General features: G+C 41.0%; 3 protein-coding genes across 3 annotated transcripts; 2 read left to right on the top strand and 1 right to left on the bottom strand.

Annotated features, from left to right (window-relative positions):
• LOC135477124 (atrial natriuretic peptide receptor 1-like) lies at window positions 1–16378 on the top strand. The gene is made up of 20 exons (XM_064757278.1): window positions 1–187; window positions 1752–1934; window positions 2374–2538; window positions 4049–4261; window positions 5601–5688; window positions 6330–6474; window positions 6823–6906; window positions 7911–7985; window positions 8360–8464; window positions 9072–9143; window positions 10135–10300; window positions 11184–11333; window positions 11501–11675; window positions 12251–12391; window positions 13041–13164; window positions 13386–13454; window positions 14111–14384; window positions 15100–15194; window positions 15582–15646; window positions 16333–16378. Exons 1-20 carry the CDS (start codon window positions 1–3, stop codon window positions 16376–16378), a joined length of 2622 nt encoding a protein of 873 aa, XP_064613348.1.
• Window positions 16379–19511: 3133 nt separating this feature from the next.
• LOC135477122 (proteoglycan 4-like) lies at window positions 19512–20900 on the bottom strand. The gene has a single exon (XM_064757277.1). The coding sequence runs from the start codon at window positions 20898–20900 to the stop codon at window positions 19512–19514; it is 1389 nt and encodes a 462-aa protein (XP_064613347.1).
• A 2637-nt stretch (window positions 20901–23537) lies between these two features.
• Window positions 23538–27098, top strand: LOC135477121 (uncharacterized). Its single transcript, XM_064757276.1, has 5 exons — window positions 23538–23559; window positions 24235–24403; window positions 24601–24662; window positions 25532–25708; window positions 26942–27098. Exons 1-5 carry the CDS (start codon window positions 23538–23540, stop codon window positions 27016–27018), a joined length of 507 nt encoding a protein of 168 aa, XP_064613346.1. The 3' UTR covers window positions 27019–27098.
• The last annotated feature ends 642 nt before the right edge of the window (window positions 27099–27740 follow it).

Below are 27740 nucleotides of genomic sequence, written 5' to 3'. Positions count from 1 at the left end.
ATGACGTCTGGTGGAGCGGTATCACTAGCTCTTAAGAGAGCAGAGGAAAACGGACTTTTTTCCGATGTGAATCTTTCTGTAATGTGGAAAAATACAGAATGTAGTGAAAGTGAGGCTCTTGGAGAAAGTGTCGAACTACACATGCGTCATCAAGTGGATGTTTTTATTGGACCAGCTTGCCACTCAGGTAATGTACCGCTTGATTTTTTGTTTTTGTATATTTGATTGGCTGTTTGTTTTTTGTTTACCGATAACGTTAACAGTAACGTAAAATATTTTTGTGAAGAGTAAACTTCTATGTGTTTATTAATAGTTTCGCTACTAATTGTCTGGGTGTGTACACCTACAAGTTATATGGCTTATAGATTTGTCGATGTTTCTTATGTCCCATCAGGTGCTTGATTTTTACTTATGTTATCCACAGCTTTTGATATATTTTTGATCAGGTCTATGTTCTTACGAAATATAAACATTTTTATGTAAGTGCCCCCATTCAACCAATTCACACGTCACATCAAACATTCCACGAACAAGTACATGTATTTTGAGTAATTGACGTTCAATAAATTGCAATTAACATTTTTAAGCTAATTCTGCTTTAGCCATGTTGCTAGATGACGTGTAACTCGCTATTATTTAAGCACTTACATGAACAGTTAGAATAAAAAGTGAGGTAACCTGGCAGGAGGTCATACTTCACCCGTTACGTGTGACCATTTGCCAATTACCACACTGTAAGTCCTTTATATGTAATTTTATGGGTATTTCGGTTATGTTTTCGTTCCACCAAAGTCACCTATGCATTCACGCATGTTTTGAAAACTCCTGACTATAAATACATCTCCTATAACCCGCATGGTCACATGGAGCTATACCGGGACATGATATTTTTTGCATAAACTGTCCACAAAATAAGCCGGAAAAGAAGTGTTCAAGAAATAAGCCTGAAAGAATATCCTCCGAAGTGCTAAGGGCATACCAGGATATCAAGCAGGACAAAGGAACAGGAAATGACTCATCAATGGGACCGCTGTAAGTTCAAGTTCAGCTCATGCTGACGTCCTCTCCGGTCGTACCTGGGAGGTATGCCTGCAATCTGTGGATGGTCGTGGGTTAAATAAACTTGGACACAGTGTGTAACACCAATCAAATAAATAATTCAAGAAACAGGAAATTGCATGAGAACAACTCCTTGTTCTGGTTCATGTGTCCTAATATCGTTTACAAACTATACATGCAAGTGTATTAACGACAAGCAGTATGTAGATGCAGTGTGACAAGAGTTAGTACATACTGGCCACTTTATTGTATTATATATTATCAAAAAATATTACATTTTTGAGACATATGTTATATCTTTTAATTACCCCGCTATTTTAGGCACATATTTTCCGTCAATGGTAGAAGATTTTCAGAAATGACGCCTATAATAAACTACGCACACAGGAGCGGCTTTGCTCCCACCGGATGGTCGTGGGTTCCCTCGCTCTCCGCCCGGTTTCCTCCCACCATACCGCTGGCCGATATATTGTGAAATATTGGGTATGGCGTAAAACACCAATCAAATAAATAAATAAACACATTAACTTAAATTGTAATCACACGGCAGTAATATGATGTTGACTTGTCTTTTTGTTTCTTTGAATGGTTTTATAACATCATACTCAAAAAATCTTGTATGCGTGATGCAGGTTTATTGGTTCTAAATGTTCGGAGGTATTAATTTGGAAATAAAATATTATTATTTGTAGCGTTGAAAGCGGTGTCCTTGTTGGCCTCGTACTGGGAAATACCAATTCTCTCGTGGTTTCCCATAGAAACCAACCTCACCATGACGACGGATCACTCTCAGCTAATCAGCCTTTACGGATCGTATTCGGATATCAACGACGCCATATTCGGCGTTCTTCGGCACTTTTCGTGGTCAAAGATCGGTACGTACAGCTTTTGATATGGTAGTGCACTTCGAGGAAATATTATACGAAATAATTACTGACAGAAGTAAGATCAATAAATTATTCCAGGTCAAAAAGATATTTAATTTGTAAAGAAGTATAGGCCTTAGTCTAAATTAGACCAGAGTGGCACATTCAAAACATAGGTTTGAATGGTTGTCCTGCCAAATAGAACACGCTAATCTGCTACGCTTTTTAGCGAATTTTAACTAATTACTCTAATATGTACATTCGTACGTGTGAAAGTCTGTCAGCAAGTTGCGGAAGCCCGTGGGTTTCCTCAGCGCAGTTTTCTCTCACCACAATTCTAGCCGCCGTCGAATAAGTGAAATATTCGTGAGTGTGGCTTAAAACGCATATAAGTAAATCAATAGGTAAATAAATAAATAATGTGTAGATCGTCTTACATTTTCTTCAGGAATCCTCAGGTTTGAAGATGATTTCATTTGTAATTTGCTCTATGACGTCATCCAGCGTAAACTTGCGCATCATCAAGTTGGCCTTCTTCACAGTGTAGCCTTTGCAGATGACAGTAGCGCCACCATCCGTCAAGGACTGGAAGCCATTCAAGCCAGAGCAAGAAGTAGGTTTACTCTATGTACATATCAAAAGGATTTCTATTTACATCATCCGGTACATAAAGTTAAAGTGGATAAAGTTACGAAGGATTTATCTGTTTATGTTAGAATAGTCTAATGCGAAGATATTTATAGGCCTGGAGAGCTTTTAACTCATTCTTGAGATGGTTATATTCCTTCTCTGATGATAACCAAAATCATTAAGGAACACGCATGCACAATACATACATGTACAAAATGAATTCGATAGCTTGTTTCAATATGCATTGCTCGCTTTCTTTGGTTCTGTTATTTCAGTTCTTTTCCTATGCTCTTCACATGTCCGAGCCCTTCCCGTCTTGGTTGAGGCAGACAATCTCGGTCTTGGGGCTGGAGATCACGTGATTATACATTTTAACTTCGGATCAGTGCCTGTAAGTATCGACGAAGCCAATCCACAGCGTCGTGACAACACCATGTGGTCGTCGTTCCTACAGATAGGGATGTTTTCATTGGACCAATCGGCGTACAGGTTGTTTTCTTCCCAAGTGAAGAATTACACGTCGGTTGCGCCACTTCACCTGATCCCGGATGAACAATGGGAGGTAACTCCGTTTTTATGAATGCTTCTGTGCGTCGCTGGCTTTTAATGTATAGCACAAAAGTTGGAATTAAAGTTGAATGTTTAAAAGCAGTTGAACGTAAGAAAATGTCTAAAAGTTATCCCAATGGGAAACTTGAAACCACTTTCGCGCCTGTAAGAAGGCGGTCCGATTCTATTTGTAATGCTCAATATACCACTGGCGATAGTAATTAATGTATTTTTATTGTCATTTGGACCTTTGTTCGTAGCCCGTTAGGATCTTCGATTAATACAAGTATACTTGTTGTAGACATTGTGATAACTGTTTCCTACATCAGTGTAAGTTATTGGTGTTTTAGAGCTACTCTAGGTCATTCCACGAACAGCGCTGTTCTTATCTCAACTGGGGAGGGCCTCTAAGACTGCAAGATCGAATGCAGCTCTGGCTGTATCAGCTGTGGCTTTATGTCAGGTAGTCTACCGGGTACCTGACGAACGTTAGAGGTTTCTCCGGAGTACCCCGGTTTCCTCAACACCGCTGAGTGAACAATTCATGGGTGAACCATTTGCATTAAAACAAGAAATATAATTGCTTATTTACCAGTTTTGAATCAAAACAATATTTGCAGGAAAATCCTTACTAAATGTGATTTTTTTCCCCCAGATGGATGAGTACGCAGTTTACCTTTATGATACCGTTTCGGCTTATTCCTATGCTGTGAATTCGAGCTTGTCTGGAAGGAACTCCACTCGGCTAGCTTCGGTATCAGCAGAGATTCGTCAGGGAACATTTAAAGGTTGTGTACCTCTCATTAAATCATAAAGTCAGTATACACCTCTTAATATTTTTTAAACACGCCAGATATCATCTTCTCTATTTCTTAATATCTTAATCTTCTTTCCTGAAAAAAATTCAAGTAATACTGGGCTATTTTATTTGTTTCTGTACATAGGAATATCCGGTGATGTCACCCTAACGGAAAACGGTGTTAGAATACCCAAGTACCGTGTACTTCATTACCAGAATGGCGAACTTGCGATAATTGGTACAGTTACCACTGATTACGTTCCATCCCCTGGAATCAAGGTGATTTGGAGTGCCGGAGAAACCCCAAAAGACTCCCCGAAATGCGGATTTCACAATGAGTTGTGTATTCAGCCAGGAGGTAAGGTGGCATTAGGTCTTTTTGTTTTGCTATTGTTAAGCATAATGATAAATATATAGTCTTGAAAGAAAATTTCTTTGAGCATAAATAAAGGATAATATTTTACAATTCAAAACAACCACATAGCAAAAGCCCGAGGAAAATCAAATTGCGTTATGTAGACTTAAGCTGTTATACAGAACACTGAAACTTGGAGCAATATGGGGTTTGGCCAAAATTACCAGATCATCTGAATGAGCCTTGGGAATCACTTTACTGGCATATAGGCCTAATCGTAATTGCTCTCTTCATAGCCAATCGCCCCCTAGCGGACCAATGAGTTCAGACCTGATGCGGCCTAAAATATTTTGGCGCAGAGCGATCGTTTACTCGGGATAATTCAATTTCCTCCATCAGTATAACCTCTATTGAGATTGACGTTAAACACATGCCGTATGGACATTACATTTTTGATAAACACAACTATCTTTTTTCCTTTTTTGAATTCTATCTACTAAATCGTAAAATAAACATTTTTTGAGCAATAAACATTACCGGCGTCGTTCCAGTGAAATAATCTTTAGTATTATATAAAATGTCCGCCAATTTTCACTCATTGATTTATTCTTCTCGATTTAGCCAGTATGATGTTTTGTATTTTTAATATCAAGTACTGATTTGAGTTTATTTATATGGCTATTTGATTAATGATACTCAAGAATATTTCACTTATACGACGGCAACTAGTATTATGGTGGTAGGAAGCTGGGCAGAGCCCGGGGAAAACCCAGGACCAACCGCAGGTAGCTGATAGACAGGAGCTGAACTTGAACTCACAACGACCGCATTGGCGAGAGGCTCTTGGGTCATTGCGCCGGGCTCGCACGCTAACCACGGAGGCCCACTGTTCTCCTGGCCCTGGGTCACGAAGAGATCTAAGACATAAGTCAAAATTTCAAATCACTTTAAAACTGTTGTTTTTTTCTGTTAAATGATCAAAAGTTTCCTTGATATCCTAAATTCTGGATAAGTTATTCTACAACAAATTTCAGCTAAAATACTTAAAGTCACATGCCAGCTTTAATGGTAGAAGTTTTGACTTAAGTCTAAGATGGCTTTGTGATTCCGGGGACTGGAGATATAATGGACATTAGGTTTATATATAGCGACGGCACAGGTGAGGGGCTCCTGGGTCATTACTTTGCCATCTGGGCCAGGGAGGCCCTGGATATGAGTTTAAGCACTGTACCAATTAAGATAACGTGACTTGACTATGCCGCGCATGCGGTTGTGTGATGGACAAGTACTGTCATGAGTGGATTGTGAACTGTAAATTATGTTTACGCACTTTCTTAACCAGGTTTCCCTAACCATTCGGCGGTCATCATTGGCTCGGTCCTGACCACTGCGGTTGTGTTTGGTCTTGTCCTCACTTGTTTCACATACAGGTAGCATTGTCCGGGAGAAACAAAACTTGAGCTTATCGAGAAATGTGCCAATATCCTAGCCTTAAACGTGTTTTCTTATATTTAAAGCATCTACCCAATAATCCCATATGTAATTCAACATAAATGGATCTATAAACCTTTCTTGAGTAGGGAATACTGCACATAGAATTTGTTAAAAAAGACAGTTGTAAGTAACGATTTTAGTTTTGGAATTTCTTTTGCATCACCCCCTAGAAATGATCACCTGTCATGTTTAATGACGCTAATGAGATTTGGTGTTGTGTATTTCAGATAGTTTATGCACATAGCTTTAATAAGTTTTTCCTGCTCTTTCAGGATTTTGCAATGGTCTCAGTGCTAAGTACATGTACGGTACAGCCATTTATAGTTAAAGTTTAAAAGACAATTTTTAATCTAATCTTTAGCTACCTAGCTTTCACATATCTATACGGTGATCTTTGTCAGTGTATAGCCTAAATATTCAGAACATAAATGCCCAGAGTCGCAAGGTACCGGTATGCTTTTAATTTAACTAACTGTACACGTGCTTTGATAGTTCAGAGACCTTTGCAAAATCTTAAAAGAGAAAAAACATGTCCTTGATAAAAACTTGTTTACCACTTTGCTCCTCTTACGAATAGACGTCTCCATTACGAGCGAAGTTTAGTGAGAATGACGTGGTCAGTCGACGAGCGTGATCTAAAGCTCAGTGGTAAAGCCACATTACCGACGAGTTCTCCCCCTTGTGCAGGGGGCGCCACTTCTCCCAAACCACTGGTACGCATGGTAAGCCATGGTTGATAGATATTTCTCAGTAACAGATTAAGCGCAGACTCGGATCGTGCAGATTGTTATTTTCAAGCCACTTTCATGAAACATACGACATTTTCTGACGGGTGGCGTATTAAAAAGGAAGTCATTAACGCAACTCCCAAATGTTACATTGTTGTCTGCAACACTGTGGAAAGAAAGCTATTTACTGGTTTATTGTATACAGTAGGCAGGTGAAGGACAATGGTTTTTTTCGTGTGCTAACTAATTTGCTTCACACACAATTAAAATTGAAATATTCATTAGATGAAAGACGATATATCAAATCCGATAAATGCATAAATGGAATGTTTATTTTTAAAGAACACGAGTGGTACCTTAGGCCTCGGCTCTGCTTGTAGTCTGGATAGAAACCAACAGCTTTTCACCTTGATCGGGAATTACAGGGTAATGTATCTAAATGATATACTTGACTTGGGCTTGGCGAAAGGGATTTTTGTTGCCTGTGGTGTTTGTTGTTTGCTTGTCCCTTCTTTCCTTATTTGTTCATCTTATGTTGCAAGTACACATTTATTCCAATATGTCGGCCATCGTGGATTTCAGATGTTTTAGTCATGATTTTTTTATGTCTAAATACAGCTGAAAACGGCTGCAATGTGAATTTCCCCCCACCCCCTCCCGCCCCTACTCGTGGTACGTGTAAAGCAAAACTTGTCAGAGTGTAAGGTACCGCAGCGTGTGTATGAGCAAAACATCTCTGAATCAGTATACATGTATGCGATTATAACATATCATCGTTCTACACATACACGTTTTCATCAACGCTGGTTTATATATGACACTATTCCTGGTACGAAAATTAAGTTCGAAGTACGAAGAAAGCCGTCGAGAATTACACGACCAGTAAGTAAATTGTTCCAAACCTCTGCAAGAAGTGTAAATGAAAATCTTTAAGATGCAGTGTCAGAGGTTGAAGATGCGGACCAAATAATCATGCTAACTAATCGGTTAAAGGACTTGGGGATATTAACGACAGTCGAGTCCACATCACTACTTGACAAAATGTACCCAGTTCGAAGATTAGGTAATTTCTCAGGGGGGCGCCGAACCACAACCTCCTCCTCACCGCACACATTTTTTTCAACCCCTGGACCCTCTGCTTTGGAATTGGTTCCACTGGTTTCTAACACGTTACCAACATTCTCAAGTTGAACCTAGTTCCCTTCTCTGTTCCACTCATGGCTTCTTTTTTGACAGGATAAGTAATTGATGGTTTGTGATAAAATATTAGGATATTTTTGGTTTAAAGGCAGTTTATGTCGAGCTTTCGAAATGCTAAACTTGTCCAAATTCGCACAAAGGCAAACAGTTATTAATTCCCTTATCCTTATATATTAATCATTTCTAACGAGAAAGAAGTTAACGAACGAATATTACTTGTTTGTTGACAGGGATGTGTCGTGGCTGTCAAACGTTTTAAGACAGTCATAGATCTGACACGAGAAGTCCTGAAAGATTTAAAAGCTGTAAGTAAAACGTTTAGTTGATCTGTCCGGAAAACTGCCCAATCAGCTTCTGCCAAGACACTAAAACGTTTGGAATTTAAGCGTCATATCAAACTGTGGGTGTGTTAACTGGCTTGTTGATAGCATGTATATTCTGAATTCTTTGTTCACAGAAGAGATTTTAGAGGATCAGAAAGATTCTTTCTTCTCATTGTATATAATTAAAGACTGAACAAGTTGGCAACTGTATGCGTTTTGCCCGGAAACGCAAAGTTTCAGAAACACATATTTACAAACAGCTGCAAAATTTAAACAACAAATGAAACTCTTGTAAGTGAAAGAAAAATCACTATTGTTAACAAACAATATTAAGACTGTATATACGCCTGTTTTAGCTGAAAGAGTTACATCACGAGAATTTGAATGCGTTCATCGGTGCCGCTTTCAAACAGCATGGAAGCCTTGTTCTCACACAGTATTGTTCCAAAGGTAGTCTTCAGGTATGTTTGTACAGCCATAGAACAGATATTTGTTTACTCATTTATCATTGGTGTTTAACACCACACTGAAGAAGCCAAGGAAGAGCTGAACTGAAATAGTGGTGTTAGTCAGTGAGATGCGCATGCGCTCTGCACACTTATGATATTTGCGGTTTTGTCAGGAAACCGGTGGCCTATAGCTAACTGCTGTCAAGCACATGCTGGTTACGATATACTGAAAAATGTCAGTAGTACACTGCTGAATGTGTACCATGTTTTTTCACCATAATGCATAATGCAAACGAACGACTTAACGCATAAATTGAAACATCTCTGTCGTGGCTGTCGTGACGTTTTAAAACAGTCATAGATCTGACACGAGAAGTCATGAAAGATTTAAAAGCTGTAAGCAAAACGTTTAGTTGATCTATCCGGAAGACTGCTCAATTTATGCGAAGTAAATGTCTAAATCTTATGTTTTATATGATCTTTTTGTCATTCTTTTTCGTCTGTTTAAGTCAGTATTTTGTCTCCGTCGGGACGGAAATATATAATGTGTAATTTAAAAATTCACGCGACCAACTGTACAATTTTTTTTGTGATTGTTTATGTCCATTTTCATTCAAAGGATGTTCTTGAGAATGACGATTTTAAACTGGACATGACGTTTAAACTGTCATTTGCCATGGATATTGCCAGGGTAAGTAACAAAACCTGTCTGAATAATTAGACTTCCGAAATGTTATTTAATATACTGATTCGGAGATTGGAGTCTGCGCAAGAATTTTAAAGGAACATCCCTTGACGAAAACCACACCACTTGAGAAACTATACATCAATCTTCACTGAGAAGCCGAATGAGACGTCCACCAATGTACATGTAGTATTAGGTATATTCGTCACAAACTATCCCGGCCGAAATCGGCTGATGTATGGCATTGTATGGAACAGTATCGCTGTGTGCTCTTCGGGAATCTCTGTGGAAATTAATTTATTTATGAAAACCGGGTAATGGAGAACAATGAAGGGAATCTATGGGAAGGCAAGATGGTTAAGTGTATTTTTAAATAGGTAGATTGTCCACATATTCGTTACAGCGAATGCTTTGTTCTCTACCTTTCGTTTTACATCACTGTCACCAATAGACAGACTGGGCCTTTATAGCCCGTGAGACGCGCGTAGGCTTGTTTAGACTTAATTTCATAAGCTATCGCCTCCCGGGAAGCTGTTTTAACAGGCTTCATCCATAAAACTGTTTTAGGTTTTGGTTAGAGTCATGTTGTACATAGGCGCACTCAAGATGAAGACAGTGCATGTGTATCAAGTTTTAGCAGAGATAATGATTGAGACGGATTGTTTATGTTTTCTGACATTTAGCATTCATCAGTGAAATTGTTTTAGGTTTTGGTTAGAATCATGTTGTACGTAGGCCTGCTCTGGATGAAGAGGATGCATTTGCATTAAATATTATCAGATACAAGGATTGAGACGGATTGTTTGTGTTTTCTGACATCACTTCGTGCCTCATCACAGTTACCCCTGTACCCGCTGTGTTGTTCAAGATTTCTGTACAAAATTTACTATTGGTGGCAGTGATGTAAAGCGAAAGGAAGAGAGCCACGCAGGCGCAGTAAGGAATATGGATTGTCGAATGCACGTGTGTAAACTCTGGCTTACTGGACGTGTTTCAGGGAATGACCTTCCTTCATGGCAGCCCGATTAGGAGTCATGGTAACTTGAAATCGAGTAATTGCGTCCTCGACAGTCGCTGGGTGGTCAAGGTCACTGACTACGGCGTCATCACGGAGCATCTGACGTCACTTCCTGAAGACATGGGACCCCATCAATATTACAGCCGTGAGGATTTTCTTCTGGTTCTATTTAAATACTTTTGGATTGATTACACGTGACACACTTTGATCACGGATCACTTATGATGACCCCACTCAACGTTGACAGGGGAGGGATATACTGGAATCACCCTGTCTATCCGCCTGTATATAGACACGATTTGTCCATGGGTCTCCTTCCAAACTACTGCGCCGATTTTGACGAAACGTATACATCTTGCTTATCATTTTAACTTGTGTGTCATAAAGTTTAATTTTCAAAATTACCCCTTTTAGGACTTAATAATATAGTACTTTTTCATGTATTCAGATGTTCCTAAATACCTCAGATTCAATGTAATCTTTCTAAAATACTGAACCTATTTCCATGAAACTTAGCATACATCTTTCCTATCATCTCATCTCAACTTGCGCAAGTTAAATTATGATTGAGTAATTATTTTCATAATTGTAATAAGTGCAGTGATGGACTTTTCAGTTGTGGAAATGTTAGAGGAGAGAAGGTGAGTATTTCTTGCATTCACATTCTAGTTATTGATTCGGCGAGTTTCGGTCATAGCCATTGTTTAGTTAGGAGCGTTTATCAATAAAATAGTTAAGTTACAATAGGTTTAATTCAAGAAACGATACTGCACATCCCACAATATGACTAGGTTTAAGACCTCTTTGACTATAATATTCGTTTAAATCGTGTAAGTATATAGCCATGTTAAAACTGATCGACTGAGAAATTTCTGTAGATAAAAGGCTTCTTCCAGTGCAAAATGTAAAGGACATCTGTCAACTGGAATGCTTTATTTGGTTTTAATGATTTGTCGCCCAAATACTTTCATATGCATTTTTTTTTAAAAAAAACTCATATGTCAGAAGGATTTATTTCTGCCTTATAGACAAACTATGGACGGCCCCTGAATTGCTCCGCCTGGAACACCCTCCACGTAAAGGGACGCAACCGGGTGATGTCTACAGCTTTGGTGTCATTCTTTCAGAAATCTTGTTAAGAACAGGTCCTTTCTCTTATAACAACAAAAACCCGGAAGGTAAGATTGTTATTCAGAATTCATATTGATACCTTATATCTTAGGTGTAGCGCTCTTCAAACAGGAGTTATCCACCTTTAATAATTATAATTATATTAATTTCAACAAAAAACATACCGGGTCTGTTTCAATGCTCCGATCATTGCAAGTGTTCCAATCTTTTTCAGAAGTCGTAGCTCTTGTAAAGACGTCAGGAATTCCGTACCGGCCGGCCATACCCTTCACCAGTGATGTCACACCTGCCTCTCGTGATCTTATGACGTCATGCTGGGAGGAGTGCCCTGACCTTCGACCAAATTTTACAAAGGTCAAGAAGCAATTGGTACAGCTAAATGGAGGAAGGTAAATAATATCAATACAGGTTGAAAGACAAACGGTTTTATGGCAATATTGTTTGATTATCTGAAAAAGTTAGAACTATTTTAACTGTGAAAAATCGCTTGTTTCGGACTCCAGCCGTGGTTCGTTCGGTTGTGAGATTTATCTGGTACGGTACCCAGTTTCTTTTTCAAGTGGATCACTGCCGTCATAGTAATTCAATATTCTTGAGTACGGGGAAAACAGTTTAATTGTTATTTGACCTGGAACTCTTTCATGGACTACGAATTTGAACTTTGATATGGAATTCATGCCTGGAATATCAACTGTCTGCCCGGCATCATTGAAAACTGATGACCGTTAGTCCTCTTGTGGGTTACCGGCTTTACTATTGTATTGTATTTCTTACATACCTTTGTCTTTGGGAGCTAATGTTAAACGTTGTTTTGGAAATGGATCTTGCGATTATCGACTTGGAACACCCTTTACGGACTACGAATGGTATATGAATGTCGGACATAACGCTTATATCAAATAAATAAATAAATAAATAAATAAATAAAAAGTTAAAAGATTAATACATTTTACTTCGTTGCCAGGAAGACGAGTATGTTCGAAAACATGTTGAAGATGCTGGAGAGTCACACGAATAACCTGGAGGAGTTGGTAACGCAGAGAACCAGAATGCTGGAGCTGGAAAAACAGAAGACGGATAAATTACTCCACCAAATGCTGCCAAAGTTGGTATAGAATATCTCGGGACCACTCTCCATTAAGTTGGCCTAACAATATAACATTCAGAACTCTTTCCAGGAGACGTACAGTTACGTTATTCTAAAAAAGGGGAAATGGAATTGATATGGAATTTTTCTGATATAGTCTGTTTCTTTTATCCAGCCGCCTATAAGAAGCTGTCGGGGGAAATCAGTCATATTCACTACTAAAATTACTTCTCACTGCTAAAATTACTTCTCACTGCTAAAATTACTTCTCACTGCTAAACTTACACAAGCGCTACACATGGATGAGTTGGAAGTTCATGTTCGTGCAAGGAAAAGGAAGTTTGAACAGATATGTGGCATTTTTTTTAATACGGCGTGAAACACCAATCTGATCTTTCAGATTGAAATATTCAAAATCTCCCTAAAACAGTTTTGCCTTCTATAATAATTTATCAGGTTGGCAGTACTTTCTTTACCAGATGAGAAAGATGAATGGATGCAATAAGAAATCCATATTGTCTAAACAGCTGAGTACGGGATGGAATACAATTTATCTTGGACTGGGCAGGGCGTTTGCCTGAACCTTTTGCCCCGTTTCTATAAAACCACCTGTTTGCCAATCATCACATCCTTATGATACAACTTAAACTAACCACGTGACTTTCAGACCGGTCGCCAATCAGCTTAAACTTGGAGAAATTGTTCAGCCGGAAACTTACGAAGAATCCACAATCTTCTTTTCGGACATTGTCGGCTTTACAGCGATTTCCAGCAGCAGTACCCCAATGCAGGTAAATTACGTGAAAGTATTTTGTGAGACATTTTATCCTACCTTCAGATAGGGAAGTCTTCCCCCATAGCAACCTCCATCTTTACTTAAACCTCGGACACTACTGCTTGTTTAAAATTACCATTTTTTTTATAAATTACAGAAATCTCGTTGTATTTATAAATGAATCAAATAAACAATCTCTAATCAACTTCTGGTTTTCGTCTCAATCCTTGTTTGCAGGTAGTGAATCTATTGAATGAGCTCTACATTACATTTGATACGATAATTCCTAAACACGATGTTTATAAGGTGAGTTGAGTTTATATTCTGAAGGAATCTCGGTATACATACATCTATTTGAATGAAGCTGTTTGCATCCGATATTAAAGCATTGGTATTAGCAGTCAAAAAAAAGAATCCTGATTGGCAGTATAAAGAGCCAATGAATGAATGAATGAATGAATGTTTGGTGTTTCACTTCGTACTTAACAACTTTTCAGTCATATGACGACGAGGAGTGATTAGGTGTGTGTACATATACAGTGTCTTCTTGTGGCAGGGCGAGTGCATTCCGCCAAAGTGCTGCCTCCACTGAAATATTATGCCGAAGACACCAGACATGACACCCCACCCAGTCACATTATGCTGACACCGGTCCTGCCTCCTTGTTCTAATCTTTCTGCGTTGAGCGCCAAGCGAGGCAGCAGCAAGTACTATTTTAACAGCCTTTGGTATGGTCCTGGGTCTCCCAACTTCGGAACAGCCAATGGGTCAGGCAGATACAAATCATCGGTTAAATATATGTCCCAATTTCTGCTCTCACAAACTGATCTTAGATTGGATTAGTCCCACTTTGTGTACTTTTTATGTATAATATTTATTATCAACATCTATTACGAAGACCTTTTAAGTATTTTGCCTGATTAGTACCGCTGTGCACGTAAATATATATGTATCTGTAACAGGTGGAGACAATTGGAGATGCTTACATGTGTGTTAGCGGAGTGCCGACCAGAAACGGAAACCGTCATGTCGTAGAGATCTCCAACATGGCTTTAGAACTCCTGAATGACGTCAGATTTTTCGAAATACGTCATATGCCCGGAGAGCAATTGCAGTTACGCATAGGCGTACACACGGGCCCCTGCGTCGCGGGAGTTGTCGGCCTTGCTATGCCTCGTTACTGCCTGTTTGGAGACACTGTCAACATGGCGTCCAGAATGGAGTCAACGGGAAAAGGTAAATGGAACGTTACTCAAGGACAGAAAATCATATATCCGATAGTCAACGTACTGCATCAATGAGGAACAATGCAGTTATTAGAATAATATCTGAACATTGTGTCTAACATTCACTTAAGGCACTATTGCCTTATCATGAATACTCGGTACAATTCGTCTGTGTGTAAAATTTGACATGAAACCAAATGCCAAGATGATCAATCGTTGACCACAAAAACATTGAGACTTTGAAAACCAAGGGCATCATATCAGACTGAAGGTAATAATCATATTGAGGTTCCAACCATAGGCAGCCCATAAAAAGAGCGTGTGTCAGAGGCAAAACTGCGTCTAAGGTTAAGTCAATGTCATAGTTGTGTTTAAAACGTTGTGAGAACAAATGTTTCTTTCTCTGTTAAACATGATGTACATTGGATGCTTTTTTCGTCAGTAATGAGTGTACGTGTTTTAAGCAAGGTATTGCTCATATATAAGGCGATATTTGGATCTTTTTTTCCGCACTGAGCGTTTAGTTTGTCCTCTTGGAAGACAAATGACCCATGATTAATGGCATCGTGAGTTCGAATCCAGCTCATGCTAATAGCCTTAAATTAAGAGATTTTGGGAACGTAGGGGGTAGGGGGTTAAAGATCCCTGATCTGGCCGTTTTTCATCGACCAGTGGCGCGAAAACAATCAGTCGAATAAATAAGAAATCAGTCCTCCATGTTGCAGAGCTGAGCATTCATATCAGTGACGTCACAAACGAGGCTCTCTGCCAAGCCGACAGTGGGTTTGTCACAGTGCGAAGAGGATGGATTGACGTCAAGGTAAAGGCACGTCTAAATGGTGTCGACTCTACTGCCCAAAACAGTTACAAATTGCAACATTATGGCCCCACAACAACCCTGTGTTGAATACCACGCCCATTGCCCCATTATTATTTATATTCTACGTGTAGTTTCTGTCAACGTCATCGTCTGACTTGTATTCGCCAGGCTTTGATCCAATGACAAACCCATTACTGAGTTAAATTGTTAAATCATTGTTAAAGTTGAGAATACCAACATGGAAAAGTGAGCCCTTTTTCTTATGGCCGATGGAGGTTTTTGTTTTGGCTGCGTGGTAAGTTTAGCCAGTTTCTACAGCTTCTCTTTCTCATATACAATTCTGGGCAATAAAAGGAGGCTAAAATGACTGTTACACTTTCTTTACAGGGTAAAGGACAGGTTCTTACTCACTGGCTGATCGGTAAGACGTATCCCACAGGTGTTACCAACAGGTGATCACGTTTTTCGTTAACCATTGAGCAGTTCTATGCGTTTTCCTTGTCCGAACTTTACTAACAAGGAATCTTGGTGTGAGTGGTGCCGACTGTAAAGTTATGATTAAAATTCATCTTTCTTGGAGCCCTCTGTAGAGTCATTCTTATTCCAGCCGATCAACATTTGACCAGTGGTGATGTTGGTTGTAATCTTTAATCTTTATTTATTAAATCAGAATAGGTTTTTCAGCTGCCTGGCGAATGGTCGGGTAGTGATGGGGTGGGGGTGGGGTGGGGGTGGGGTGGGGGGTGGGTGTGCTTGGGGATGGTGTTGTTCATATTGTTTTCGGGCACTCCTTTTTATCTGTCGAAGGCAAATGATCTCCAACGAGCTTCATATTTGAACACCAAAGTGGCCATGAGAGCTTTGTCGATCTCTTGTTGCCAAACAAGTCCGTGCTTTTAAAACCTCACCATTTCTGTGTAGTTGTTCTCGTCAAGGTAGTTCACAGTCACTGCAACGTCACATCAGATAATGATGACATTTATACAAGCTTGGAACCGACTTGTGTAGGCGGTAAATGTCGACCAATCACGCCAATTGTCTATTCGGAAGTTTATTTGATTGGTGTTTTACGCCGTAGCTGTGGGAATGAGATTTGTGAAGGGGTTGCCATCAGTAGTTGTGGTTTTCTTTGTTTCAGCAGCGAACCCAAACCAGAGTCAGATATCATGGGCAGTATCGGCTAGAATGCGACGAAAACAAAAGAACATCGAGTTTATGATGCGTAACGGACATTTGTTCACTTGGACAAAACAACTACTATCACTTTTGTTAGCCTGTATAAGTGTTTATTTTATATCTATCAATCTATCGTTGATCTTGAATAATAAATATCTAAAACATCATCTTACTGAAAAATAAAAGAAAATTGTGTGCTTTTTTAAATTGCATTATAACACGGGAACTGGATTTGAATTCTGTTGGGCTGAACACAAGAACGGCTTTGATTGTATTTCTGGACTTTCCAATCCAAAGATATTTTCATGTTAAATTTCGAAGTACCTACCACTACATTAGCAAACCTCTACTTATCCAATCGCAAGTAAGTTCTTTTTGAAGGATTTTCGGTTTAGAATAGTCAGGGCGTCTACGTGCTAATGGGGTTGTCACTACCTTGTAAAAGGCGTGGTGTCTGGTATAGGTGCTACTGCATTGAGGTATCACTATGGATATGTCTACACTGAGAACAACCTATTACAGAAAGCAGACAGCTTCATAGTACATCTACATAAACGCAACGTTCAACCACAACCAAAGCTTGAGTTTTTGCTTCGAAAGCAGGGGGCGATAAATTAGAGGAGCATTTTTTCTTGTGTAAAGTCAAAGCTATTTTATTTACTGATTTATTTAGTCTTTATCCCCGTTCAAGCTCAGTGTAAACGACCGACCTCCGACAGCTGCATAAAGCTGCACTCTGTGAAACACGGTTCCCCGTTCCAGCAAGGGTAACAAAAAATCCCTTTCGCCATGACATATGCTGGCTTCTTCTTCGGTCATACGTGGAAAGGTTTGTCAGCAACTTGCGGATGGCTGTGGGTTTCCTCCCATCATAATGCGTATAAGTGAAATATTCTTATGGCAAACAACAAGCAAATAAATAAATATTGTTTTACCATCTTTCAATTTCCCCTTAAAAGAGAACATTTGAAACAGCTCATAAATAGTTGTCAGGTAGATAACTCTGCGAAAAGGTGGTGATATACTCCAGGCGCTGGTTCCTCGCCCAATAGGCGTATAGCTGTTATATTGTCATAGCACCACAGAAATAACGTAATAGATACGAAAGACTACAACAGATAGAGAAGAAAACCAGACCAGTAAAGACGGTGTGATAGTTGACAAATGGTCACACATATGAGCACGCATAATATTACATGTCAGTAATACTGTAATGGCATGCGGTGCTAAGAGAAATACGTGACCTACCCCAACTAAATTTTATCCAAACCCAAGCGAACAGAGCATGTGTTTTGTCAATGTGTTATCATTAATAAGGGGCTACTTCCTAGTGGCCTTTTTGTATCAGCCCTTTACGAAGAAAACGTTATCTAGACAGAAGAGGGCGATACGTACGATGTGTCGAGGAGTGGCATGCACACTGTAAAAGCACAGAAGGCACCAGAGTCCGCATGAGTGAGCCTTTACAATCATATAAACTGAAGGTCATTTGGAAGACTAGCTAGGCCTCCAACAGATTGTCCTTAAACTGTTGTTAATTTAGCTTCTACGATCTTGTTGATCCAGCATTAAGCTTACCATTTCGCAAAAGCTTAGAAATACTCTGAATAAACAGGCGAATCACGCGAGAGCCACAGGATTTGTAGTGTACAGGTAATATATTGCAGGACTACTGCCAGTTTCACGCGCTTTTATCAGCGGAATAATCGCAAGTATAGGCATATCGGCCTGCCTCGAAAAAACACGAACGAAATAACTAACCTATCCGGGGCAATTGTTGGGAAATTTCCAGCTGCTATGTTGACTCTTTGATAATCTTTACTGAAGATAAAACTGTTAACATAACCATTTAACTGCTAACATAACCGTGGCTCAAACTACACAGTGAATGATCGTACAGCGCTGTATATAGGACGGAGTTTTTTTAACGAATTGTCTCGGTGATTACAAAAAAGTGGTGGACGTACGCTGTGGGGCTATTTTTGGGCTTGTACGGTTAGTGACTTCTTATTCATTACACTCACTTTATCAGGGGTTAAAATGTCTGATAAAAGATTCATTTGTTTATTTATTTCATTGGTATGTTACGCCTTTTTCAATAATATTTCACTTATACGACAGCGGCCAGCATTAAGGTAGGAGGGAACCTGGCAAAGCCCGGAGGAATCAACGACCATGCGCAGGTTGTTGCCTGACCTTCCCACGTCTACATCGTCTGAAAATTGGGAGTTTACTTAGTATTGTATTGTACCATTATCTCTCGTGTGACATGTGCACTGACAAAATACGATTGACAATGTTTATGAAAGAAATATCCGCTGCTCTCTGTACATGCGCGGAGTTATCAAAACATTCATAGTGGTTAAGTCCCCCACAGTTTACTCTGGCGCAATTATTCCCTGACCATGCAAGAAGAGAACAGGATCAAATCGAGCTCCCTCTGGTTCCACTGCGGCCTTAAGTCAGGTAGCTTTGTCAGGTATTTGACAAACGACGGTGGTTAACTCCAGATACACCTATCAAACTCATCAAGCTAATTTTTGTGAGCGCCCACTTAGAAGTCGAGAGACCTTGGATCCAACGTGGGTGAGGTCATGTCAAAGACTTTTTTAAACGATGCTTGTTGCTGCCTCGATTAACCCCCAGCACTGGGAGGTTACAGGAAGGAAACAGGTGGGGCGTCATGTCTGCTGTCTTCGGCATGATACTCCAGTGGCGCAGCAAATTGGCAGTATGGAATCGCCCTTGCCACAAGACCTGATACACATACTCAAAGGTTACTCCCAGCGGCCCACACTTAACTCCTGACCAATGAGGCCGCCGAATCAACCCATCTCCTTCTAGTTCGACTGTGACCTTAAGTCGGGTAGTTTTGTCAGGTATTTGACAAACGGCGGTGTTAACTCCTGACACACCCCATTTACAAAACTCATTAACCTAATCGTTTGAGTGTCCGCCAAGAAGTCAGGAGACATGGGATCCAACCAGGCCAGGTCATGCCAAGGATTTTAAAGATGGTACTTGTTGCTTGGCCCTTAGCACTGGGGGGCTATTACAAGGAAACAGGGGACTGGTCTTTGGCATGATACTCCATGGCGGCAGCACTTTAGCGGCATGGACTCGTCTTTGCCACAACAAGGCCTAGCATACATATACACACCGAATTATTGAAAATTGAACATTCCAGGTGAATAAATGGTGTATAGAAAATAAGGGCAATCCTGGTTGGGTAGGGGCAATCCTGGTTGGGTAGGGGCAATCCTGGTTGGGTAGGAGCATTTCTGGTTGGGTAGGGGCAATCCTGGTTGGGTAGGAAAAATCCTGGTGTTGGTAGGAAAAATCCTGGTTGGGTAGGGACAATCCTGGTTTGGTAGGGACAATCCTTGTTGGTAGGGACAATCCTTGTTGGGTAGGGCAATCCTGGCTGGGTAGGGCAATCCTGTTTGGGTAGGGCAATCCTTGTTGGATAGGGGGCAATCCTGGTTGGGTAGGGGCAATCCTGGTTGGGTAGGGGCAATCCTGGCTGGGTAGGGGCAATCCTGGATTGATAGGGGCAATTCTGGTTGGGTAGGGCAATTCTGGTTTGGTAGGGGCAATCCTGGTTGGGTAGGGGCAGTCCTGGTTTGGTAGGGGCAATTCTGGTTGGGTAGGGGCAATCCTGGTTTGGTAGGGACAATCCTTGTTGGGTAGGGGCAATCCTGGTTTGGTAGGGACAATCCTTGTTGGGTAGGGACAATCCTTGTTGGGTAGGGGCAATCCTGGTTGGGTAGGGGCAATCCAGGTTGGTAGGCGCAATTTCTGGTTAGGTAGGGGCAATCCTGGTTGGGTAGGGACAATCCTTGTTGGATAGGGGCAATCCAGGTTGGGTAGGGGCAATCCTGGCTGGGTAGGAGCATTTCTGGTTGGGTAGGGGCAATCCTGGTTGGGTAGGAAAATCCTGGGTTGGTAGGAAAAATCCTGGTTGGGTAGGGACAATCTTGGTTTGGTAGGGACAATCCTTGTTGGGTAGGGACAATCCTTGTTGGGTAGGGGCAATCCTTGTTGGGTAGGGGCAATCCTGGTTGGGTAGGGGCAATCCTGTTTGGGTAGGGGCAATCCTTGTTGGATAGGGGCAATCCTGGTTGGGTAGGGGGCAATCCTGGTTGGGTAGGGGCAATCCTGGCTGGGTAGGGGCAATCCTGGATGATAGGGGCAATTCTGGTTTGGTAGGCGCAATTCTGGTTTGGTAGGGGCAATCCTGGTTGGGTAGGGGCACTCCTGGTTTGGTAGGGGCAATTCTGGTTGGGTAGGGGCAATTCTGGTTGGGTAGGAAAAATCCTGGTTGGGTAGGGGCAATCCTGGTTGGGTAGGGGCAATCCTGGCTGGGTAGGGGCAATCCTGGTTTGGTAGGGCAATCCTGGGTTGGTAGGGGCAATCCTGGTTGGGTAGGAACAATCCTGGTTGGATAGGGGCAATTCTGATTGGGTAGGGGCAATTCTGGTTGGGTAGGGGCAATCCTGGTAGGGTAGAGACAATTCTCACATATTTCATTGCCCTACTGCCCACGCTTGTTGTTCAGCTGTAGCCTTCACCGCTATTTCGGCGGTATTGTGATAGTGGATCAGTGCAAAATTACTGCCCTTGTAATTTTGCGATGTCTCATAGGCAAGACAAGCCCTCAGCCTCGGCTCCACTGGACAGCCCGGTAACGGAACAGATAAAACAACAACATCCGCGGGCACTACGCCTCCCTGTTCGTAATAGCCTGTAGACAGAGCAAAAATCATCTGGTCCCCAGTTCACCAATCTTTTCTCCTCACTTTTGGCTGATTCACTCACTTCCAAATACCATAAAATTTTACTATTTGAATCTGAAAATCTGGAACTTTCAGATAATTTTAAATTGTTTCAAACAATCCAAAATTACCTCCTGGCCACGAACAGATTCAGCCATAAATACACTGGCATTTCTGGTTGGGTAGGGGCAATCCTGGTTGGGTAGGAAAAATCCTGGGTTGGTAGGAAAAATCCTGGTTGGGTAGGGACAATCCTGGTTTGGTAGGGACAATCCTTGTTGGGTAGGGACAATCCTTGTTGGGTAGGGGCAATCCTGGCTGGGTAGGGGCAATCCTGTTTGGGTAGGGGCAATCCTTGTTGGATAGGGGCAATCCTGGTTGGGTAGGGGCAATCCTGGTTGGGTAGGGGCAATCCTGGCTGGGTAGGGGCAATCCTGGATTGATAGGGGCAATTCTGGTTGGGTAGGGGCAATTCTGGTTTGGTAGGGGCAATCCTGGTTGGGTAGGGGCAGTCCTGGTTTGGTAGGGGCAATTCTGGTTGGGTAGGGGCAATCCTGGTTTGGTAGGGACAATCCTTGTTGGGTAGGGGCAATCCTGGTTTGGTAGGGACAATCCTTGTTGGGTAGGGACAATCCTTGTTGGGTAGGGGCAATCCTGGTTGGGTAGGGGCAATCCAGGTTGGGTAGGCGCAATTCTGGTTAGGTAGGGGCAATCCTGGTTGGGTAGGGGCAATCCTTGTTGGATAGGGGCAATCCAGGTTGGGTAGGGGCAATCCTGGCTGGGTAGGAGCATTTCTGGTTGGGTAGGGGCAATCCTGGTTGGGTAGGAAAAATCCTGGGTTGGTAGGAAAAATCCTGGTTGGGTAGGGACAATCTTGGTTTGGTAGGGACAATCCTTGTTGGGTAGGGACAATCCTTGTTGGGTAGGGGCAATCCTTGTTGGGTAGGGGCAATCCTGGTTGGGTAGGGGCAATCCTGTTTGGGTAGGGGCAATCCTTGTTGGATAGGGGCAATCCTGGTTGGGTAGGGGCAATCCTGGTTGGGTAGGGGCAATCCTGGCTGGGTAGGGGCAATCCTGGATTGATAGGGGCAATTCTGGTTTGGTAGGCGCAATTCTGGTTTGGTAGGGGCAATCCTGGTTGGGTAGGGGCACTCCTGGTTTGGTAGGGGCAATTCTGGTTGGGTAGGGGCAATTCTGGTTGGGTAGGAAAAATCCTGGTTGGGTAGGGGCAATCCTGGTTGGGTAGGGGCAATCCTGGCTGGGTAGGGGCAATCCTGGTTTGGTAGGGCAATCCTGGGTTGGTAGGGGCAATCCTGGTTGGGTAGGAACAATCCTGGTTGGATAGGGGCAATTCTGATTGGGTAGGGGCAATTCTGGTTGGGTAGGGGCAATCCTGGTAGGGTAGAGACAATTCTCACATATTTCATTGCCCTACTGCCCACGCTTGTTGTTCAGCTGTAGCCTTCACCGCTATTTCGGCGGTATTGTGATAGTGGATCAGTGCAAAATTACTGCCCTTGTAATTTTGCGATGTCTCATAGGCAAGACAAGCCCTCAGCCTCGGCTCCACTGGACAGCCCGGTAACGGAACAGATAAAACAACAACATCCGCGGGCACTACGCCTCCCTGTTCGTAATAGCCTGTAGACAGAGCAAAAATCATCTGGTCCCCAGTTCACCAATCTTTTCTCCTCACTTTTGGCTGATTCACTCACTTCCAAATACCATAAAATTTTACTATTTGAATCTGAAAATCTGGAACTTTCAGATAATTTTAAATTGTTTCAAACAATCCAAAATTACCTCCTGGCCACGAACAGATTCAGCCATAAATACACTCAGTGTTCGCAATTGGTATTGCGTTATACTTAATATGCAAGCAGACGACTGTGTACAGGTAAATATACTTTTATACATTTATTTATTCCAAACTAAGGTTTAACCATTTAATATGTAATGAACCCTGTAAGGTTTTTAACTTCCGTTTACTTTATTTTATTAATACATATTGTCAGATAGCAGATATTATCTTCCAAATATTATTTTCCAAATGTTGTAATTAAATGTAAATAATCTTGTTGAGGAAAACGCCTCGAGGCGACTGGCTGTGGGCAATCCTCTATAAATAAATAAAGCATTAAATTAAATTAAATTAAATGGCTCTCTGCCGATTGACTTGTATCTTCCGGTTTTTCAAGGTAAGCAATTAGGCCTACACGTGGAGAAAATTGACCTGGTCGAAAGAATGTCATACAGGAGAAAGACACTCAGAGTTCACGTCATGTGTTTGCTTTTGTTGCATTGTAAACATTGTTTCCGTTTCCATTTTACGCCATGCTGTTAATGTGAGACAGACGAGATTCTGCGACATCAGTTCATTCTTGCCTTAACGATGATAATTTTGGCGCAAGCTGGTAATACTGGTATATTAAAAAACACAGCGTCTAATCCATTCTGGACCCGACCCGCTTTTCCGGGAATAGCTGTCCCATTCACATCAAGACTGCTCACTGGCACAGTATTCCTCAACAGAAGTTGATGAGGTCGCACAAAAATTGAGATAGGACCTTGACCCGAAAATATTAATTATATTAATAAGAGGATGACGTCATGATGGTGTAAAAAAAATATTTTAAAATACAATTAATGTACATGAAGATATCATGAGAGCGAAAGGGATCCTTAAATGATATCATGAAATCACTTGATTTTTAATGGAACTCTTGGTATTTATGAATGGATTGATGATAATGAATTTAAAAAAAAAACCCATTAATTATGATGATAATGAGGACAATGAAGATAATATTTCGTTCTATATATGATATCATGAATTCACTTATTGATATTTTGAAACGAATTCTTAATATTTTTACAGATAACAAGTCTAATCAAACTAAAATGGGTGGAGTAAGATCGATCAACTCTTGATATGACTGATATGATTGGTTTCTCGGTCGTATCAGCGTTGTCTGTAGATGAGACACACCATATCATGGGTATAGTGTGTCAAATGTCCTCATCGATTCAGATGTAATGGAACTTTGCCTCTTAAGCCGCCACTGGAACTGCTTATTTTTTATTTTCAGCTCTCAGCATTGCTGATGACGTTTTCCTGGACGAACATTGTAAAGGGAAGCCCGATGGTAACTATGACCTCGCGTGCAAGGCTTTCATCGTGTGTACCGGGGGCAAAGCCCATCAGGTGTACTGCATCAATGGACAAGTTTACAACCACAACACGGGCAAATGTGACGAGTAAGTAAAACGTCACAACCAAAATACGGGCAAGTGTGACCAGCAAGTTTAACGCTACGGCCACAACTTTGGGGAAATGAACAGTAACGGGTAAGATAAACGTTACAATCAAAACATGGACAAATGCAACCAGTCAATTTAATTTTACACCCAGAACACGGGAAAATTCACTCCAGTGAGTTTAATTTTACACCCAGAACATGGGCAAATGAGACGAGTAAGTTTTGCGTGGCAACCAAAACACGGGCAAATGTGACGGGTAAGTTTTGCGTGGCAACCAGAACACGGGCAAGTCTGACGAATAAGTTTTGCGTGGCAACCAAAGCACGGGCAAGTCTGACGAGTAAGTTTTGCGTGGCAACCAGAACACGGGCAAATGTGACGAGTAAGTTTTGCGTGGCAACCAAAACACGGGCAAGTCTGACGAGTAAGTTTTGCGTGGCAACCAGAACACGGGCAAATGTGACGAGTAAATTTAACGTCATATCACGGGTATATTTGACGGGTAAATTTAGCGTGACAAGCATAACACAGCCATGTGTGACGGGTATGATGAACGTTACAAACACAACACTGGCAAATGTGTCAAGCAGGTTAAACTGTATAACTACAAGACGGGCAAATATGATGGGTGAGTTTAACGTTACATCGACAACATAAGGAAATGTGACGAGCAATTCGATTCGATTGGGCAATGTGACGAAAATTAGAACAATCTCCAATAAATGTATAAGTGTTATACAATATGTACAATGTAATATACAGTGTGGGAACTCTAATCCACAGCTGTTTTCTGATACATGTTCTTTTCTGAGGCGTTGATTTGAATTCGGTCGACAATTCAGCTTTTCAGCCCTCTAATAACTTGATGTTTTTATGAAAGTGTTGTCGCCATTGTCTCATTCAATCATTGTGTCAGATATTCATTCTCAATATCTTTGTCACTCATACACCATCTCATTCACCAAATATCTTTACTCAATCAGTTCAATCGAATCGTGGAGTCGTTAATGGCCTACTGTTTCATTACTGCAATGCATCAGTCATTGAGCCAATGTGTTGGTCAATCTTTCAATATCTCAATCAACCCACAATCAACCGATTATCTCAATATCTTCAATATCTCAGTCAATAACTCAAACAATGATTACAGCGCTATAAACTCCCCGCCGCCGTGTGGAATACAGAGAGACTGCCATGCGCTTCACGATGGACGATACGCCGATACCCTTCGGCTTCCCAAGTGCAAATATTACTACACCTGTCATGGCGGACAGTTCCTGGGCCACAATGAGTGTCCGGGAGGTAGGTGTCGACTCTTAGCTCTACATTTTGGTTTCATTAGAACCGGCTTTATTTACAAATTGTCAAACATAAATGATTTAGAACGAATTCAGTCAGAATCCTTTATAAGTTTAAGATTTAATAAGTTAGTCACTTATTTAGTCACTTATTTATTCAATTATTCATTTAGTCATTTGTTTACTTATTTATGACTATGAATGAGGTTCCAGTTCTTTCTACGGGCACGTTACTCAAAACTGATGATAACATTCACCTTCTGGTATATATATATATATATATATATATATATATGCCTCGGTCAAAAGCACTAAATCTGACACTCTGTCCATATATATATATATATATATATATATATATATATATATATATATATATATATATATATATATATATATATATATATATATATATATACCAGAAGGCGAATGTTATTTTAGTATGGAATGACACATTTTATTAACATGGTTAATTCATCTCAGTTTAGTGCGTCAAACTTCTATATTTGTTTGACCGAGGTGGATTTATGTATAAATCACAGACTCGTGGGGAACAGTTTCAACAGCAATGGACGTACACGAATATGCATAATTTATGTATAAATCACAGACACGTGGGTAACACTTTCAACAGCAATGGACGTACACGAATATGCATAATTTATGTATAAATCACAGACACGTGGGTAACACTTTCAACAGCAATGGACGTACACGAATTTGCGTAATTTATGTATAAATCACAGACACGTGGGTAACACTTTCAACAGCAATGGACGTACACGAATTTGCGTAATTTATGTATAAATCACAGACACGTGGGTAACACTTTCAACAGCAATGGACGTACACGAATATGCGTAATTTATGTATAAATCACAGACACGTGGGTAACACTTTCAACAGCAATGGACGTACACGAATATGCGTAATTTATGTATAAATCACAGACACGTGGGTAACACTTTCAACAGCAATGGACGTACACGAATATGCGTAATTTATGTATAAATCACAGACACGTGGGTAACACTTTCAACAGCAATGGACGTACACGAATATGCGTAATTTATGTATAAATCACAGATACGTGGGGAGCAATTTCAAGGAAACATACGTTTTAGGGTGTAAATGTGGGGTTGAGGATTACACGTATTTTCACAGGGTGTGAAACACCAACCGCTGAATACAAAATCAGTTCATCAGTTACTCACATGGTCCACTCGTTTCTTTTCAGCACTGGTCTTCAACGAGACACTCGGTATCTGTGACTGGGAAAACGATGTTTTTCCTCCTTGTGGATCACGACAGTAACGGCTGGTCCAGCAGCCGAGGGCAGTGGAGTAGATGTACATGTAGGCCTGCATGTAAAATAAGTAATAAAGAGAAGTAACTCGGTTCTGATTTTGTAATAATCTCCTAGAATGTCGTGTGTCTCGCGTTATCTGGGGTACAATGTACAGTCTGGTAGCCATTTTTGGCCCCTGTACGTGCTTAGCTTGGATGGAGATATGCCTGGGTATGTGTTGTCATCGTGCCTAACTTTGTGATATTTTTCACACATTTCGGAAGCCAGGAACTTTTTAGCTTATAAATGAATGAAAGCGAAATGGTCCCGGAGCTGTCGAAAATCTACAAATATTACCAACGACATTAGGATGCTTAAAACGATGACGTCAAAGAATTCTGATTGGTTAACTGGTTTTCACAGGCGATCTCGTTCTTGTGACACAAAGCAGAATGTGTATGTATATGTATGTATGATTGAGTTTTTACAACTAGGAGTCATGTGTGTGCTGATACTGTGTCTCTTTGTGGCAGGGCGAACCCGTGCCGCTAAAGTGCTGCCGAAAACACCCGACATGACAACCCACTCAGTCACACTGTACTGATATTGAGCCAACCTGACCTGATAAAAGAAATCCTGATCAACGGCAAGGCCACTGGGGTCACGCCAAGTGGAAGACAGCTTGATCTCGCTACATGTCCTGCGGGGGACTATCTAGTGACCGATAGGCCTACATTTCGTTTTGCAG

The sequence above is a fragment of the Liolophura sinensis genome, chromosome 10, assembly GCF_032854445.1.
Source record: "Liolophura sinensis isolate JHLJ2023 chromosome 10, CUHK_Ljap_v2, whole genome shotgun sequence".
NCBI classification, from domain to species: domain Eukaryota; kingdom Metazoa; phylum Mollusca; class Polyplacophora; order Chitonida; family Chitonidae; genus Liolophura; species Liolophura sinensis.
Note: the sequence above shows the minus strand (reverse complement) of the source record. Positions and strands in the feature narration are given on the sequence as shown.